This window comes from Centropristis striata, chromosome 19, assembly GCF_030273125.1.
Source record: "Centropristis striata isolate RG_2023a ecotype Rhode Island chromosome 19, C.striata_1.0, whole genome shotgun sequence".
NCBI lineage: Eukaryota > Metazoa > Chordata > Actinopteri > Perciformes > Serranidae > Centropristis > Centropristis striata.
This window is the reverse complement of record NC_081535.1, coordinates 23,730,742-23,743,969: the sequence shown is the minus strand read 5'-3', so window position 1 is coordinate 23,743,969 and position 13,228 is coordinate 23,730,742. Positions and strand designations below refer to the sequence as shown.

General features: G+C 39.1%; 1 protein-coding gene across 7 annotated transcripts in view; it reads left to right on the top strand.

Annotated features, from left to right (window-relative positions):
- megf10 (multiple EGF-like-domains 10) overlaps window positions 1-13,228 on the top strand; it is a 94,178-nt gene that overhangs the window by 57,303 nt on the left and 23,647 nt on the right. For all 7 annotated transcript variants that reach the window (XM_059357814.1, XM_059357816.1, XM_059357813.1 and 4 more), the window contains 6 exons: window positions 1,847-2,021; window positions 4,724-4,844; window positions 8,271-8,434; window positions 10,075-10,177; window positions 11,173-11,319; window positions 13,015-13,149. In XM_059357814.1, coding sequence (XP_059213797.1) covers window positions 1,847-2,021; window positions 4,724-4,844; window positions 8,271-8,434; window positions 10,075-10,177; window positions 11,173-11,319; window positions 13,015-13,149 — 845 coding nt within the window. The remainder of the gene's footprint in view (window positions 1-1,846; window positions 2,022-4,723; window positions 4,845-8,270; window positions 8,435-10,074; window positions 10,178-11,172; window positions 11,320-13,014; window positions 13,150-13,228) is intronic.

Here is a 13,228-nt window from a genome sequence, read left to right as displayed (position 1 = left end):
TTTCTGTATGAAAACGACATTACAGGAGTTAGTTCGGCTATATTTTGACCTGGGGCTTCATTATAAGGACATTGCTGCTTTACTTGAAAAAAAACGACAGTTGTTTTCCCAAGATAACGATATAATTAATTCGAGATCTTGAGAAAACAAAACCATAGTGTAGTCCAGACGCATAGCCAGTAATGTAATGTATTTGTAACCCGGCCCGTGTGGGATGAGCCTCTCCACACCCTGGGACTCTGCGTTGTGTTGTTTATGATGATGAAGGGCGGAGGAGGGACCAGTCGGACACGGGTGGTCGTTATATTGCGGCTCGGACCGCGTCGTGCTTTATTTCTCACAACGGCTGGCAGCTCAAACATAAACAGTACAAGTAAACACTGGCGTGAGACAACAAAAAGATTAAAGGCTTGTGTTGTGTCCTTACTGGTTTCCACACTAACTGTGCCGTAGGCTATGATCTGCGCTGTTTCTGTTACGCGTGAGCTGTCCGTGGTACTGAAAAAACAATCGCCGTTAATGTGATAATTTTCTGTCTGATGCAGGTCTATGTTATGCTATACGTTAACACTTTATCGAGCCTACTGATTGGGTTCATCTGTAGTCGGCACTTTGTGCAATAAAATGATTTATTGTGCCGTGCGATAGAGCCGATACGCATGTTTTGTCTTTACTGTTGTATTGTGTACAGCCTTTATAAAGCTCTGTTGTGAGATGCATATTATGCAATATGCATATTATGCAATATGCATCTCGTGCTCACGAGAAAAGTATCTCGTGAGCACGAGAAATGTTTCTCGTGCTCAGGAGTTACCAAAGTTTTTTTTTATTTTCACCATGTCCCTTTAGGGGCTCCGTAGTAGGTAGACCTTCTGTAAACTATAATACTTTGGTTTTTGAAGTAAAACGCAATCCACGCTAGCTATCACACTAGCCGCTAGCTGCTATATGTTTTGCATTGAGGTGATACTTGAGGCTGGATGTGCTGTGGTGATATGTGAATTCCTTGTTGCATAGCTTGCACACAACCATGCTCTTATCGACAAATAGAAGATTAAAACATGCAGACGAGTTGTTGGAGAGAGATCAGGGAGACTGTGTCAGCAGGCTTTTCACCTCTACTTGCAACAGAGTGCAGGTTATGTATGAGGTGACAGGTCAGTTGAATCATTCATCAGCTGATTATCAGGTGACAGATACTGTACTATCTGTATTCTACTGTTCCTTTTTATTTAAATGTAGCCAGTACAATCAGGATAAAATGAATGAGAATGAGAAGTATATATTCCAAGCCACTCATCAATCTTGGTGTCAAAATCTACATTTTCTGTTGGGAAAAATGTATATAAGATCATACAAGAGATGAGATGAAAGCTTTCCCTTAATTTTATTTAGCAGTTTACTTGGCAGCTAATCCTCACTCTCCCGTGAACATAGATTCCAAACATTTTCAACTCAGGATTCTGCAGCACTTGAAGACCTACCAGTCTGGGTGAAAATGAACATATCAATTTGATCAAATAATCATCTAGTGATATTCTCAATAGTTTTAAATGATTCCTTGACCCAGAAAATGTAGATTTTGACACCAAGATTGATCTTGAAGTGGCTTGGAAGATGCATTGGTTCTCATATACTTTATATGGGTGCCATCTCCGATCCACAATCTTGATGAAGTGGCGCCTACCAAAAAATTGAAACCTATGGTGATAGAGAGCATGTGGAAAAAAATTGGTGCTTTTGTCCGGCGTGTCCCCTTTATTTAGCTAAGCCGCCTGACTATTTAACAAGAATACAAGAATTAAGTACAATATGTAAATATGTTATGTCTCTCTCTTGTCATCAGCTGCCACCCAATGTCAGGGGAGTGTACATGTCAGCCTGGTTGGTCAGGCCTCTACTGCAATGAGACGTGCACCCCAGGTTTCTATGGCGAGTCCTGCCAGCAGGTGTGCCAGTGCCAGAACGGCGCTGACTGCCACAGTGTGACCGGAGAGTGTATCTGTGCTCCAGGCTTCACGGTAAAAACCATTTCCATCTTTTCAGAATGTTAATGAATGCTTTAAAGCAGATCATGCACCATATTCACTCCAGAGGCAGTTGACAGTATGTGATACAGGATGTTCTTGTTGGTTGGCACTGGGATTTATTGAATCTCAGAAATGCTACATAAAAAACATTCACCAATATCTTCTTAAGAATCTTCTTAGATTCTTTCTTAAGTCCTTCTTAAGAAGATTTCTAAGAAGACTCTACATCAGATTCATCAACGTGTTCTTAAGCCAATGAGTTGTTCGCAGCCGTGTTCTTAAATTGATGAATGCCATCTCCTCGTAAATTGAGCGGGCGTGCCAGGTGAGTCTAATTAACATAGGATTAGCATAGGTAACTTTTGCAGTTCAGAACTAGAAGTTCTGCTGCAGGAGATCACTCGGAGGAAGAAAATTAAATTTAGCAGCCTTAGTGCAGGTTGCAACAACACAAACAATATATATATATATATATATATATATGCCTGTAAGGCAGGAGTTTACCATAGTGTGTAAGCTCATAGTATGTCTTTAGTACTGCACTGAGGGGTTGCAACCTTGGCTTGATTTTAATTTTTAATTTTTTTATCACAGATGAAGTCCCGCAGAGCCAACTTGCAACAGAACCAGAACAGACAGTGCCCTCGGGCAGCAGCAATATATATGCCATTGTTTTGTAGGCCTTGGATGCAGAAAGGCACCTACTAATAGGGTGGTATCACTAATGGTCGGCATGATTTCCAATATAATTGATTCATGTTAAAGCGTTGGCACATTTAATTTAATTAAAATGAAAAATGAAAGAAAAATGAAATGAATAAATAAATACATAAATATGATGGAAATCATGCCAAACATGTCAGCACTGAAATGTGCTTAAGAGTACTCCTGAGTGTTCGTAGGATTTGTTCTTACCTAAGAAAAATCCTGGATCAGAAAAAAATTCATGAATGCCACAATCTTCGTAAAATCTTCCTAAGTAGGACTTAAGAACAAATTTGTTCTTAAGAACAGTTCGTGAATGAGGCCCATTTTGTCTTGACACACTTGTCCTGACCAGACTTTAGGAACTGAAACTAAATGTCAGTTCTGCAGTAGGTGGCTCCATGTTAGCTGTAAGTAAGAATAAGGCTCTTTGGTAACATCTAGTGGCAGCAATTACAGCTGTTGTCGTAAACTGTCCTAAATGACGATAGTACCCACACTGTGATGTGAAGACTCCAGGGAGGTGTGCACGGCAAACACAGATTGTTGTCAAAATATTTATGCTTGTGTCAGGATTAAATAATGAAGATAAAACAAGGTGTTAGTAATGGTCTTTAAGTTTAGGCAGAACCAAGCCAACTGTTTCTCCTGCCTTCAGTCTTTATGCTAAGCTAAACTAACCACATGACTCAGGACAAAACAGAAGGAGGTGAAGCAAATAAGCCTCTTTTCCAAAATGTTTAACATTTTCTTTTACTAACATGTAATTTTATTTAATTGAACAATATCATCAGACCTTTTGTACAGCCATAATAAAGCCATCCCAAACACACTATCCTGTTATGTAAAGACTACATTAAACTAATAGAATGAGCTGTTCTGCTCATATTAGTTTAAGTATGTAGGTGTATACCTGGATAATAAGTTGGACTGGTCCCTAAACACAGACGCTCTCTACAAAAGGGCAGAGCCGCCTCTTTTTCTTCTTGAAGCTCAGATCTCTGGACATCTGTAGTGCGATGCTGCAGATGTTTTATCAGTCTGTGGTGGTAGTGTGTTGTTTTATGCTGCAGTCTGCTGGGGAGGCAGCATCAGACACAGAGATGAAGGCGGTTGGACAGACTGGTCTAAAGAGCACAGCTCGACTAAAAACAAGCCTTAACTGGTCTGGGCACGCCACATTTTGCCGTTCACAGGATTCATGTCTTGGGGTTGTCCATCCGTCCATCTGTCTCATTCTTACAAGTGCAATATCTCAGGATCACCTAGAGGAATTTAACTAAATTTTGCACAAATGTCCACTTGGACTCAAGAACAAGTTGATTTAATTTTAGATGTCAAAGGTCACTGTGACTTCACAAAATATATATTTTTTTTGCCATAACTCTAATTCTCACAGTTATTATGACAACATTTCACACAAATGTCTGTTAGTCATTAATCATTAAATTATGCCAATTTATATCCAATAGGTCAAAGGTCAACGTCACTGTGACATCATAATCTCTTCTGTCCATTATTCAATGCCATAGCTCAGGAACAGAGGCTGGAACAGGCTGGTCTACACTGTAAAAAAAGATAAACAATAGTTTGCATGCAATATTAATAATTAAATCTAACTACGTTACAAGTTGAGTTAATAAGAACTTAACAGGAAGTGCCTGTCATTTAAAAACAGACTAATTCTATTGTGGTGGATTCTTTCAAAATTCTCTTGATTTAGAATTACATACACATAAAGATTATATTTAATGTGGTCAAAATTAGTCGATTCTTATCTCAAACATTTTTATATTAAAGTTACTTAAACAACTGCCTCAAAATCAAGGACGCATTCATATTTAATATATTTGATCAAATATATTAAGTAAAATGAAATGACTCCAGAATAATTTATTACAGCTGGTTCTGTGGTGATGGAGCTAGCCGTTTAAAGGGTGTGTGATATTCTCACGTGCAGTTCTAACTGTGTGATTTGATCTTCTCAGGGTTCAAACTGTTCAGTCCCCTGCCCAACAGGAACACATGGAGTGGACTGCTCATCCAGCTGCAGCTGTAAGAACAGAGCTCAATGTTCACCTGTGGACGGATCCTGCTCCTGCACACCAGGTGAGGTGCAAACATTTTGTATACACATTATACACATTATAATTCAATATAAAATAAACCATTATTCTATGAATAAAAACAAGTGGACTGAGTGCTGAGTGAATGAATCCATGATGAAACAGTAACTCTTTTCAGACAGACCAACTCAGTTTTTCTATGAGGGAAACAGTTCTCCAAGTATTACACTTATGATCAATCAATCAATCAATCAATCAATCAATCAATCAATCAATCAATCAATCTTGAAAATCGATTGAGATTGATATTGATATTAACTACTGTTAATGTTAAGACTGAATTGAACATGGATCCAGTTGACAGAGGGCGGGTGTCTATGTTATATGATAATATACAGATGATTGCCGTCATATCATAGCCTGGCTAACACCTGCCGTTCATTTCTCTGTAGAGGAGGTGTGGTTTACGATCCTCCGGAGCCGTTTATTGGCCGCTTAGAATGTCTATCAAAAGCGTCTGTAGGTAGCTCTTAGCCAATCGTATCAGTTATACCAGATGACGTAGTAGAGCAACAGAAATGGATGTTTGTTGTTGATGTGTGTGTCTGTGAGAGAGTGATGTTTGCTGCTTTGCTTCTCCAGTTCTCGCTTTCTGCAAGATTATTTATTTTCATGCTTTATTCCCCCTCATGTCATTCAGCCTCACAAATCCACTGATTTTATGGGCAATAAACAAGCTGCTGCGGGTCTCTCGTCGGCTCCGCTGTCCCCCGGCTCGTAGCCAGATCCCCAGTCCCCCAGCGGAGCCGACGATAGACCTTTCGCCTTTCAACTTTCGCTCTAAACTATTTAAAACACCGTCAACAGCTAAAGAGAGTTTCGCGTCTGCTGCAGCCATGTTGGATCCGGAAAACTACAAGCTTCCGTCTGCCGAGTAGTACGCGTCATCGTCTTGCCGTCCCTCCCTGCTCTGTGATTGGATCCCTAAAATAGGGCTAAGAAACCTCCCTGGTTGCCAGACTGTCTGGAGGTTCGAAATAAAATTCAAGCGCGCAAGGCAGTCTGGGTATACCCAGGCTAGTCATATCACCTAACCGTTTAGCAAGGCTGTGGGAGGAAGAATTAAGAACTACCATTACAGATATAAACTGGCAGTCAGCAATTACAATGGTACACTCCTCATCAATATGTATTCGGGTTACTGCAATTTAAGGTTCTGCACAGGTTACATTTATCTGCAAGTAAGCTAGCCAAACTCTACCCTGGTTTAGACCCAACCTGCATCAGATGCAGACAGGACCCAGCTACCCTCAGTCACGTGTTTTGGTTCTGCCCGAAACTGGCTCGATTTTGGACACGTATATTTGACACTTTTTCATATATGTGTAATAAAGCTGTTAGTCCCAACACATTGACTGCATTATTTGGGGTCGTCCCTCAGGAGACACCACTAACTAGGCACCTGGCTGAGGCTATAGCATTCTCCACTCTATTGTCTCGGCGTCTGATACTTTTTACACCGCGTTCCAAATTATTACGCAAATAGTATTGAAGTGTCATAAAGATTACATTTTTTGATTTTCAATTAAACTCATGGATGGTATTGTGTCTCAGGGCTCTTTGGATCACTGAAATCAATTTCAGACACCTGTGATAATTAGTTTGCGAGGTGAGCCCAATTAAGGAAAAACTACTTAAGAAGGGCGTTCCACATTATTAAGCAGATGACCATTTCCAAGCAATATGAGAAAGAATAAGAATCTCTCTGCTGCCGAAAAGCGTGAAATAGTTCAATGCCTTGGACAAGGTATGAAAACTTTAGATATTTCGCGAAAACTTAATCGTGATCATCGTACTGTTAAGAGATTTGTGGCTGATTCAGAGCACACACGGGTTTGTGCAGATGAAGGCACAATGAAGAAGGTTTCTGCCAGACAAAAACATCGGATTAAGAGAACAGCTGTTAAAATGCCATTACAAAGTAGCAAACAGATATTTGAAGCTGCTGGTGCCTCTGGAGTCCCACGAACATCAAGGTGTAGCATCCTCCAGAGGCTTGCAGTTATGCGTTATTTTATCAGTTATTCTATTCGGCCACCCCTAACCAATGCTCACAAGCAGAAACGGCTGCAGTGGGCCCAGAAATACATGAAGACTAATCGTTACACAGTCTTGTTCACTGATGAGTGCCGTGCAACCCTGGATGGTCCAGATGGATGGAGTGGTGGATGGTTGGTGGATGGTTGGTGGACGGCCACCATGTCCCAACAAGGCTACGACGTCAACAAGGAGGTGGCGAGGCATGTTTTGGGCTGGAATCATGGGGAGAGAGCTGGTCGGCCCCGTTAGGGTCCCTGAAGGTGTGAACATGACCTCTGAAAAGTATTTGGAGTTTCTGACTGACCACTTTCTCCCATGGTACAAAAAGAAGAACCGTGCTTTCAGTAACAAAATCATCTTCATGCATGACAATGCACCATGTCATGCTGCAAGGAATACCTCTGCATCATTGGCTGCTATGGGCATAAAATGAGAGAAACTCATGGTGTGGCCCCCATCCTTCCCTGACCTCAACCCTATTGAGAACCTTTGGAGCATCCTCAAGCGAAAGATCTATGAGGGTGGGAGGCAGTTCACATCCAAACAGCAGCTCTGGGAGGCTATTCTGACATCCTGCAAAGAAATTCAAGCACAAACTCTCCAAACACTCACAAGGTCAATGGATGCAAGAATTGTGAAGCTGCTATCAAATAAGGGGTCCTATGTTAAAATGTAACTTGACTTGATTTGACTTGATTTTGATTGAAATAGCTTTTGATTTCAGTAAATATGACCTCCGAATGCTGGAAAATCCAAAAATGAGCATTTTCAGTTCTTAAAAACCTATAAAATGTTATAAAACTCTGTCGTGCGTAATAATGTGGAACAGTGCATTTTAAGTTTTTTATTTAAAAAAAAATACTGTTATCATTGAGAGGTTTGTCCAATCACATTACAATTCATTAAACTAATGGTTGATGACTTAAATTATGCTGACTGTCATTTGCATCGACTATTTAGGAAAATCGGAGAAAAAATTCAGTTGCATAATAATTTGGAACACAGTGTAGTTGGAAGAAGGTTACGCCCCCCTCTCATAAGCATTGGGTGGAGGAAGTGATGTCCCTTCTCAAACTTGAACAACTTAAATACACTACCCGGGGCACGACCCATAGATATTACAAAGTTTGGCAACCATTTTAAAGTATTTCGAGGAGGAACTCCCTTCCCTCAATATAGTGTAGCCTATGTTATGTGTATAATGTGAAAAGCAATAAAAATATTTTAATAATAATAATGTTAAGACTGAATTTATCCTGCATTGGGGAAATGTAGTCGTCACAGTAGCTCAAGATACAGACAGGGGAGTTTACATAACTATAAAATGTAAGCTACATGTGCATAAATGTTATTGACCTTGTTTGATCAGGGTGGCATGGGGTGGACTGCTCCATCAACTGCCCCAGCGGTACCTGGGGTCTGGGCTGTAACCTCACCTGTATGTGTGGGAACGGAGGAGCGTGTAACGCCCTGGATGGTCACTGTACCTGTGCTGCAGGATGGAGAGGAGAGAGGTGTGAACTCCACTGCCAGGTGAGACAACATGGATGCTCAGAGACGTAGTTTTTTGTTTTGCTATTATTTGCTTTTTTTTTTTTTTTTTTTTTTAAATACGTCCAATATTATTATTTTGGACAGATCAGTGGATCAGTGAATGAATCATAGCTTGTCCACCAAGTTCACTTTTTTAACTCTATGGAGTTTTGGGCTATTTTGTCCATTGTTGAATCCTTTTCATCCTGTCTGTATACACCACTTAAAAACGTTTAAATGCCATGTTGGTATATTTTTTCAGCATAACCTCACCTATATGACCTGATAATCATTGATATTTTATTCTGACTTACTGGATCAACATCTTGAGCCAAAAAGAAACAAAGAAAAACCAACATAAATGTGATCTTATCAACCAACTTTGGTTTTTATTCTAGTGGGACTCTATTTTATTTGTGTCTTGTGTGTTTAGCGTAACAATTTTAGTCATTTTGTGTATTTTTTAGTCATTTTGTTTCTTTTTTTTGTCATTTTGTGTCTTTTTTTAGTCATTCTGTGTCTTTTTGTGTCTTTTTTGTAGTCATTTTGTGTCTTTGTGTTTTATTCCTTTAGTCCAACATAAAATGTGATTTTGAATCTTTTTTTTTAACTTTCAAAACACTATCATTCTCAATAAAGAATTTTAAATGTTGCAGATGTGAACAAAGGTTGCAAATATAACATATAAGAGGGTTACATCCAGTTCTATCATTTTATACTAAATCTATTTGAGCTTGTCTCCAGCTTTACTTGGTATATCATCAACATCAAACTGAAACTGGCCTCATGGAGTTTACAGCCAGAACTTTAGAGGTAACTTTACAGTAGGGCTCCACGCTGCTTTGTTTTCTAGTTTGGATGTCATGAAGAAGTCATGATTTGGCGCTTTTGGTGACTCCAGAGGGTTAATGATTTTTTAAAGTTTTAACACTAAAAAACACCCTGACATTTTTCCATAGTATGAGTAGGGTTATGTCATTTATTTTGTATATTTATTACGTCTCATTATTTGTCATTGTTACTGTTTCCTTCAGCCTGTTGCTGTCTGCATTTCCATTGTGGTCTAAAGCAATGAGTAGGCCAATTACTCTGCTGCCATATGAAACAGTGACACCTGTCTTACTTATCCTCATTTTTTGTGCACATTTCAGCTGTAGATTTAAAAAAAAAAAAAAAAAAAGAAAGAAAAAGGTTGATGCTGTCCTGTGAATCTTTTGCTGTGATTTCCAATCACAAGTGTTCCGCGCAGCAAGCCCCATCCCCAAAGTTCCTGAACTTTTTGAAAGTATTGCCCGCAAATATTTTTCTTTTGCAGGGGTAAAATAATGTCTCCAGGACTGATTTTAGACCATTGTCCCTATGGTCGAATTCTCAGTTCCTGGAGAAAAATAACTTTATGTCACTCACCCCAAACAAGCATCCAACATTTTTGTTCATCACACTTTGTTGGGATGAGAGTTGAACATATATGGATATTAGTTCTGGTATATTTGATCTCATACAGTACAAATTAATATATAAACCACCCTGCTTGACTATACAAAGCTGTGGAATTAATTGGGATTTAAAAACATGAAAGTTTTGTCTGTCAACACTAAATGAGCTCATCTCTGTGATGGTTATTTTTTCATCGTCCTCAGGATGGCACCTATGGTCTGGACTGTAAAGAACGCTGCGACTGCATTCATGCTGATGGATGTCACCACTCTACTGGTCACTGCCGCTGTTTGGCTGGATGGACTGGTAAGACTTCATGATCTTGGGCCTCCTTCGTATTCACTGATCTGATCCTAAACTGTGCGTGCCAGCAATTTAACAACTTCTGTGGCAACTTTGTGAATTTTGTCTTGGCTTTGTAACTAATTAATCGAAATTAATCGCATTTTAATCGCATATATATATTTGACCTGAGAACAGTGAGAAGTAATTTTTTTCACATGGATTTTTAGTATACCATTGAATAATGACTGAATACATAAGTTTAAGCATCAAAAATATTGTTTATTTTTATTCAAGTCCAACAGACCAGTGCAATTTTTGCCATTAAGTGTAGCAATAGCATATTTAGAAATATAGGAGTGTGGGTTGGGTGTGGGTCCTTGTACTCAGAGTCAGGCTAACGTCCACACTAGCTACCACACTAGCGTCCACGCTAGCTGCTATATGTTTTGCATTGAGGTGATACTTGAGGCTGGATGTGCTGCGGTGATATGTGAATTCCTTGTTGCATAACTTGCACCCAACCATGCTCTTATCGACTCTTCCATCCGTTGGTTTTTTGTAACAAAATGTCCCATCATCCACGGGGCCAACCAAAGCGTCTCATCAGCTTCTTCCTTCATGTTCACTGTGGTTTGTTGTTGTCTGAACTCATGAACGCTAGTTGGTGCTCCAGTATAATCAGTCCGCCTGAAACTCATCCAGTGAGAAACGGTGGTAGGCCAAAAAAAAAAGAATCCACCACAGAATTTACAAGAAGACTGTCAAAATAAGATGCCTTAAATAAAACATACAAGAACATTAAAAAAAAACAGAACAGACTTGGCAGCACGTTTCAAGAATAACATGAAAGATTTTGCTTTTCCTTCTTTTTCCTTAATTGATTGATCATGAATTGTGTGTGTAAACAATTTAAGAACATTTAATGCATTCACCAATACTACCTTTTGTTTGTTCTTAGCTAAGAAATAATGCATTTGTATACTTAATGTATTTTTTATGTATGTGTGTGTGAGCAGGTATCCACTGTGACAGTGTGTGTACAGAGGGCCGCTGGGGCCCAAACTGCTCCCTTCCCTGTAATTGTAAGAATGGGGCATCGTGTTCTCCAGATGAAGGAACCTGTGAGTGTGCTCCAGGATACAGAGGCACCACCTGTCAGAGGAGTAAGTCCTGACTCATGCACTACAATCACTTAAACTATAAAGGAGTTTATTTCTTATTTTCATAGTTTGTACCATCATTGCTATTAGCAATATTAACATTGTACTATCTGCAAGTTAATGCCCGAATCTAGTGACACCACTAAGAAACACGAGACACGTTGGTCAGATGTGTTTTGGAGTGAAAACAAAAGTGAAGAGTAAAATTCTGACCTAAACTATAAACTAGGGCTGCACAATTGATCGACTTTTAATCATGATCACCATTTTGGTTGCCACGATTAAATTAACCTGATCGTCGGCGATATTTCCATTTTAAAATGCGGCTCTCCTGCATATCTAATCAAGCACTTTCTACACCAGTAGTTCACCAACCACCAGGGGGCGAACGCATAGTTAAGGTTTCATGTAGCTGCCTAAATTAATAATGAGCGAGCGCTAAGCAGGATGTGACGTAGTACTCGACGCCACAGCAACACGCACCATTTGTAAAAGCTGGCCAAGCAGTGTTGCCAACTTAGCAACTTTGTTGCCATATTTAGCGACTTTTCAGATGCCCTTAGTGACAATTTTTCAAAAGAAGCGACTGGCAACAATTCCAGCAACTTTTTCTGCTGTTATTGGAGACTTTTGGAGACTGGGCCGTTTTTGGCCGTTTTTGAATACTTTTGATTTTGCCCTTCATGTACCACATTAAAAATATGTTTACTATACCCATATTTGGTGTCCATTTTTTCTTCACCTATATGATGATGGTTTTTTCGATTTAACCTACTTTATCAACATATTGAGCTCAGAAATACATAAAAATCATGAAATCCGAGTTGAAAAATTATACTATTTACTACAATAAAAACCACAAATATGCTCAAGGAACTGTTTTGGAACTTGAAAATGTAAACATAGGATGCATATATGAACATATAAAAAGGTAAAATTTAAATATAATAAAACTATATACAAAAAAAGTCCCATAAAAACATGTATATTTTTAGACGTTTTTTTTTTCTTGTTAGCTGCAACTCTTCAAAAAACAAACTATGTGCAAAATTACATATTATCATTATTATCTTATCTTATTATTATTTTTCAACTAAAATCTCAAGAAAAATCTCCAAGCTCAGGAAAATGGTGTCGCATAATGACTTAGAAATCATTATACATGCATTTGTGTCTTCTCGGCTAGACTACTGCAATAGTTTGTTTTCATGTCTTAACAAAAATGAGCTGTCGCGTCTGCAATTAGTACAGAACCCTGCAGCGAGAATTCTGACCCGCACAGGTGGTCTCACATATCCCCTGTTCTTAAAGCCTTACATTGCAATGGCCTTTCTCTTTTAGAATCAATTTTAAAATTCTGTACCTGCTAGATATGCAACCCCAATTCCAAAGAAGTTAAAAACTGTACAACATCAATATATATAATGTTCAAGCTTTTGATTTTTTTGTAAATATACTCTTTGAATTCTCAATTGATGCATTCATTTTTTATTTGTGTTTTACACAGTGTTCCAACTTTTTGGAATCAGGGTTGTAAGTATCTGTAGGAACTGGTTCATAGGCACCAAATTCATCCAAAAAAAATGACCCTGTCAATCTTTATTATAAAGTCACAGAGCCCACAATGTAAAATGTGTTCGTTTTAAGATAGATCGATTGGATGACTTGTTCTTTGTGTTTCCCTGGATTTGCCTGCAGTCTGCTCTCCAGGTTACTTTGGTCACCGTTGCAGTCAGACGTGTCCACAGTGTGTCCACAGCAACGGGCCATGTCACCATGTTACAGGACAGTGTGACTGTCTGCCAGGCTTCAAGGGAGCGCTGTGCAACGAGGGTGAGTTACCTTCAGCACACTGTTTCTGCTGTGTTACTTAGTAGACTTAATAGTAATTGAACACACCAATCAAACCGAA